This window comes from Sceloporus undulatus, unplaced genomic scaffold, assembly GCF_019175285.1.
Source record: "Sceloporus undulatus isolate JIND9_A2432 ecotype Alabama unplaced genomic scaffold, SceUnd_v1.1 scaffold_18, whole genome shotgun sequence".
Classification (NCBI taxonomy): domain Eukaryota; kingdom Metazoa; phylum Chordata; class Lepidosauria; order Squamata; family Phrynosomatidae; genus Sceloporus; species Sceloporus undulatus.
The window spans coordinates 1,855,411-1,861,900 of NW_024802940.1; the positions used below are offsets into that span (position 1 = coordinate 1,855,411).

The following is a 6,490-nucleotide window of genomic DNA, read 5'->3' on the forward strand; positions in this document are numbered from 1 at the left end:
ACTCCAATAACAATAAAATAGAAAAAGGGGAGATAGACAGATGCCAGATGATTGTCCCGGTCTACAGGTCAAACAGTTTAAAATAACAAAAAAGGGGAAGTGACCAGGCAGGCGCAAACTAATACTTACCAGGAGATAAGCGGGGGAAAACAGTGCACCAGCAGTGGTTTCTCCTCGTTCAGAGAATAACAGTTGTGGAGAACGGTGAGTAGTCCGATCTGCCATTTTGTAGCTCCATCAGTGGGTGGAGAATTTTCAAAAGACCAGCTGTTCAGTCAGGGCAAGAGAAGCTTGGGCTGCCATTTTCTAATGCCAGCAGTAGGCGGAAAATCCTCAAGGCAGCAACAGACGGATCAGGGCAAGAGAAGCCCAATGACTCATTCTGAAATACCAGAGTTGGGCAGAGACAGTTCAGAGTCACAGCAGCTGATCCAGAGCACAGTATCAGTTGCACCTGTAATAAAGAAAAAGAAATGAACAATGAGACTTGAAAATCCAAATTCATGTAGTAACATGCAAGAAAGATACAATGGAAATGCTCAAAGTCCCCTTGGTTGATGGACCTATAGCAGCCTTAGTATCAGGAGTAATAGCACCTAGGGAAGGTGATACAACTGTGAAAGATGTAGATGAAAAAAAGGGCTGATTCTTTGTTAAGAAAGGCTCATGAAAATTCATCCATGGCATTACGTGCTTCAATAGCTGCTTCTATGTTCTCTAGGGCAGGATGCTTTGGATTCAAGGAATTCAAAAGACAGAAGAATTAGATATAAATTTATTGTATAAAGCTTTAAATCGTACAGGGTCAGTACTTGAATATGTAGTGGACACGGGTCATGATTCTGCAGCATTTATAGTGAGATCCATACATGCAGTGACAGTTGCAAGGAGGTTTTTCTGGCTTAAACACTGGGAAGCAGACCAAAAATCTAGAAATAATCTTGCAGATGTCTCATTCACGGGGAAATTATTATTTGGAGACAAAGCACTTGAGAAAAAACTGGTAGAAAATAAGGATAAGAAGCAAATGATGCCAACTACACAAAAAAGAGTTTTTGAAAAGACAATACAGAATTTATTATAGTGGCTATAATTCCTTTCGAGGAGGTAGAGCTGGTTTCAGACAAGCTGATTATAGACCACAAAGAAACTGGAATAGACCATTTTATGGCAAACATTATTCCCAAATTAAACAAAATCAGAGAGGTCAAAATGTGAACACAAAAAGAGGAGGACAATATTGACATGAAAGGTACAGAAGTAGGAGGAAGGTTATTAAAATTTGGTCACATATGGCAAAAAATTACATCAGATCAATGGATATTAAAGACAGTAAAGTCAGGTTATCACATTATATTCGACGGAATACCCAAATCAAGATACCTTCCTTCACCTGTACCAAGAGACATGTTGAAACAACAAATTGTACAGAGATTCAACATTTTCAAATTCAAGCAATAGAGGAAGTTCCAATAAATCAAAAATTCTCAGGAGTCTACTCCATTTTTTCACAGTACCAAAAAGCAGAGGAGGTCACTGCCCCGTATTGAATTTGAAATATCTAAACCAATTTGTAAGATATTGCAAATTCAAGATGGAGACGTTAATGACGATCAAAGACAACTTAAGAAAGTGAGACTTGATGCTGTCGATTGATCTAAAAGAAGAGTACTTGCATTTTCCAATGGATGAACAGAGCAAGAAGTATCTGAGGTTTGCAAACAAACAACAGCATTACCAGTTCAAGACATTACCTTTCGGACTGGCATCAGCAGTCCAGAAGTTCTCATACCTCTAATAGCTTATTTGAGGAGAGAAGGAATTTAAATTTTTCCATATTTGGACGATTTACTACTGAAAGCGAGAACAAAGATGCAAGAGGTTGTATGTCGAACAATTCCGATTCTGGAATCTTGGATTTCTTCTCAACTACCAGAAAAGTTAATTAACTCCAATCACAAAACTAACACACTTGGAGGTGGAAATAGATACTGAGAGGGAATGCATGGGGAAGGCAAAAGAGTTTGAAGAAAACATTGACAGTATTAGTAAAATCAAAGAAACCAGATCTCATGTGGTTAGCAAAAGCAATGGGCATTTTAATATCGGCAGTACATCTGAAGACTCCAGGTCTTTGCAAATTCTGTTACATCCTTATCAAGAAGATATAGGGATGAAGTTACATCACATGATTGTGATACCTCAGTCAGTCAGAAACAACTTGAAATGGTGGTTAAGAAATGACAACTTGAACAGGGATGTTCCTTTTGTGTTAATGAACCAAATAAAAGCAATGACAGATATCAATCTGTTAGAATGGGGTGCTCATTGTGGTCACCTCACTGCTCAGGGAGTTTGGCTGGACTCAGACAAAAGTCAAAGCATAATTTTTTTGAAAATGAAGGCTGTCAAACTGGCATTGTTTAAATTCAGTCCAATAGTCCGCAACAAGAATGTATTCATTGTCATAGACAATATAACAGTTCGTTCATATATTAACAAACAAGGAGGTCTACATTCTTTGAACCTGATGTCAAAAGCGTTGAAAATAATGAACTGGGCCGAAAGCAATCTCAAATCAATTATGACAATGTATCTGAAGGGATCTTTAAACATAATAGCAGATTATTTGAGCTGCAATCAAATAAATCCAGCCAAATGAGAACTAAATTTTGAGGAATTCGATGCTCTGAACAGGAAATTTGGCCCATTTGTGGTAGAATTGTTTGCAAATTGCATGAATTACAAAGTTCGCCATTATTATTCAATACAGAAGGATTTTTCAGCGGAAAAGATAGATGCTTTGAACAATGAATGGCTGAAAGGAACATTATATGTGATTCCACTGATAAAAATAATTCAAATAGTCTTAAACAAAATTCAAATGGAGAAAACTCATGTAATATTTATAGCTACAAATTGACCAAGAAGACCATGGTATCCTCTAATTCAGCAATTGCTAATCACTCGTCCAGTTCAGTTACCAGAAAGAGTGCACTTGTTAACTCAGGGCCCGATTTGGCACTCGAACCCAGAATGGTTAAATCTAACTGCATTGGAATTGAGAGGATGAGGTTAGAAAGATATGGTTACACATTTCAAGTTATAGACACTACAATGGCTTCTAGGAGATCAACTACACAGGAAATTTATAATCAAACTTGGAAGGCACTTATGGCTTAGTGCAAGAAAATGAAAATTAATTACCAGAATTTTGAAATACGTTTTACATTTTCTACAGGAAGACGTGAATAAAGGTCCATGTCCTAATACAAGTTTCAACTTTGTCAGTAATCTTACACTTTGGAGGAGAAACATGATCAAATAATGAACATATCCAGAGATTTATAAGGGGAACAACATTGTTAACTTTTCCAACAAGACAACGATTCCATGGGATTTGAATGCTGTGTTGAATAGGTTGACAAAGGTACCTTTTGAGCCTTTACATACTTCCTCTTTGAAGTATTTATCTTTCAAGGTTTGTTTTTTTGGTAGCAGTTATGTCAGCTAAATGGGTATCTGAGTTGGCAGCTTTATTCATTAAACCTCATTTATGTAAATTTGAGGAGGACAGACTGGTTCTATCGATAGACCCTTCATTTTTGCCAAAGTACATTCGCAGATCAGGACATGAAGAAAATATTTATTTGCCAACTTTTTGTCCAAACCCAAAGCATTTAAAGAAAAATGATGGCATAAATTAGACTTGAAAAGGACAGTGAAGATTTATAAGAGAAGAACAAAGGATATAAGACAGATGGAAACTTTATTCGTATCTTATAATCTTAGAACCATTGGTCATAAAGCATCTAAAGTGACTTTAGGAAGATGAATTAAAGCATGCATTTTATTGTGTTATGATCTGGAAGAGAAACAGAGACCTCAGAATGTTTATCCCCATTCGACTAGGTCAGTGGTGACTTCAACAGCTTATTTTATATCATCATCTTTGAAGGAGATATGTGATGGAGTGCATTGGCCTGAGCCAAGCACGTTTATAAAGCATTACAAAATAGACAGGTTTAAATCAGCACAATCAGCTTTTGGCCATGAAGTGCAGCAAGCAGTGGTAGGAGATAGTTAGGAAGTACCTGCCCAGAAGTAGAGGGCTTGGGCATATCCCAAGGAGAGTGGATTGATCTTCCTGTCATCCTGAGAACGAGGGGTTGTACTTACCATGAAGGGTCATTCTGGAATGGCAGGAGGAGCAATCCACATCCTCCCTGGTTTATTAAAAAAATTGTAAATGAATTGAGATTTCAGCTAGATTGGTTCAACTTGGTGAATAAACTGAGGGAGAAGGGCGTTAGGAGTCTTAACGAAACAAATTTTACTGTTTAGAATTCTGACTCCTGCCTCACGGATGGTGCATGCGGATAAACCCAAGGAGAATGGATTGATCATCCTGCCATCCCAGAATGACCCTTCATGATAAGTACAACCCCTCATTCTCCATGGAGCTGACAAGAAGGGAGGTAAGTGTTAATATTATACTAGTCAGCATACAGGAACTGTTCAAAGATATAAATGCAACTGAACCTCTTGGCAAGATGCCACAATGCCAAATGTCAGCTTTTGTGCAAGTAGAAAGTTTCTCAGAAAGTTCAATGTTTGCGTTTAACTTCAAAAGATGAAACTTTTCTAATTATGAGATTAGTTGAAAAGAAAGTTGAAAGGGGGAGTCAGGAGGGTCACATCTCTTTAGGGAACTTTAAAAAAAATTAAACCACTGCACTAGAAATTTAGTATACCATAGATCAGAATGGTGGTGATATCAAGCTAAAGAAAAAGCCAAAATGTCTACATTTCACAGTCAAGGAAAGTGTACATGGTTGTAAGATTTCTTTTTCAAAAACAGAAATCTTTACCAAATAAAATAATTTCTGGAAAAGCTAAAATAAACTAAAGCAATACAAGAAGGAATTTGAGAAACAGATGTCTAGAGATATACAATCTGCTGTGGGGATCGATGGACTTGCCATCCTCAGATTTGAGTATCTGCAGAGGACAAGCCCACATTGTGTTGCCATTGGGGACAAAGGGATGGGTGGAGAGAGAGAGGGTCAATGTAGGACTCCCATCGGGCTGACGGGAAAGCAGTGGCAAACACAAGGATTGGGAGCCCTGGCCTATGTGCTCCCCTCCAGGCGATGGTGCACCCTGGAAGCCATTTACCTGCGCTTCCTCACTCAGCAGTGGCGACCTCCTGGGTTCCTCTCCCAGCAGAGGACTCCTTGGAAGAGAGGAAGGAAGAAGGAAGGGCGGCAGCCCTTCCCACCACCCTCCCTTGGTGACCCCCTCCTCTGCCTCCTGCTGATCTGTTCTGCCAAGGCTAGCCTCCCTGCTTTCTGGCCAAAGCTGCCACCTCCTTCAGCTGACCAGCAGGAGGCAGAGGAGGGGAGTCACCAAAGGAGCTGACAACAGGTGCGGTGGGCAGGGCTGCCTTCCTTCCTTCTTACCTTTTAAGGAGCCCTCTGCTGGGAGGGAGGTTGCTGCCGCTGCCACTGCCAAAGAGCAAGGAAGAACAGGCAAGTGGCTTCCAGGGCACACCATTGCCCAGAGGAGAGTATAGAGGTCAGGGCTCCCCCTCCCCATGCTTGCCACTGCCCTCCCATCAGCCCAATGGGAGTCCTACATTGACCCACCCTTCACCCAGCCCACCCAACCAGCCTTTTTTCCTCAGTGGTGGCTCAGCCTCATGCCAGCACCACTGTTGTGGACAACAGACTTAAACATCCATGGATTTTGGTATTCGTAGGGGGATTCGTAACAGATCCCCCACAGATATCGAGGCCTGACTGTGCTTTTAAAATGGTAAAATAAACTAGGAAGATCTTTAGACAAAAGTATGGAAGCCAGCATGATGTAGTGGGAGTGGTGTCACTGGGGGGAGATGCGTGGAGTGCGCCGGTTGATACCTGGTTGGGGCCCTCGCCCTTTCTTGCTGTGCTTCGGTTTTCCTCAGGAGAACTGGGCCATGGCATGGAGCCAGGATGAGTGCACATATGGCTCCCCGGCCCTCCTTGCTGTAACCTGATCCTCCCGAGGAAAAACAGAGCCTCAGCAGGGAGGGGTGGGGGGTGCACCCACACTCGGCCTGGCTGAGCCTACTCCCACCTCCTTGTGGAAGCCCTGCCCCTTCCAGTTCTAAAGCACCACTCCTGCTGCCCAGTAACCCTGCCCCCCGCACTAGGTGGCACCATAGTCAGGGACGCTCCTGTGTAGTGGTCTGAGTGTTGGACTCCGACTCTAGAGAAAAGGGTTTGAATTCCTGCTTAGTCATAGAAACTCACAATCATAGTTTGTTGCCTCACAGGAAGGCAAAGGCAAAAACCTTTATGAATAAATCTTCCCAAGAAAACCCTCTCATAGGTTCACATTAGAGCTAGCATAAGCCAGAACCAAATTGAAGACAAACAACAGCACAGAAGGAGAATAAATATTAAAGTGCCTTCCCTCAGTTTGTGCACCCTCACCTTTCTTTCCT

At 41.3% G+C, this 6,490-nt stretch overlaps 1 protein-coding gene across 1 annotated transcript in view; it reads left to right on the plus strand.

Annotated features, from left to right (window-relative positions):
- LOC121917449 (transcription initiation factor TFIID subunit 4B-like) overlaps nucleotides 1-4,477 on the plus strand; it is a 73,536-nt gene extending 69,059 nt beyond the window's left edge. Inside the window, exons 14-15 of the mRNA XM_042443432.1 lie at nucleotides 3,242-3,430; nucleotides 4,345-4,477. Of these exons, the coding sequence (XP_042299366.1) occupies nucleotides 3,242-3,328 (87 nt within the window). The 3' untranslated portion in view covers nucleotides 3,329-3,430; nucleotides 4,345-4,477. The remainder of the gene's footprint in view (nucleotides 1-3,241; nucleotides 3,431-4,344) is intronic.
- Nucleotides 4,478-6,490: the final 2,013 nt, after the last annotated feature.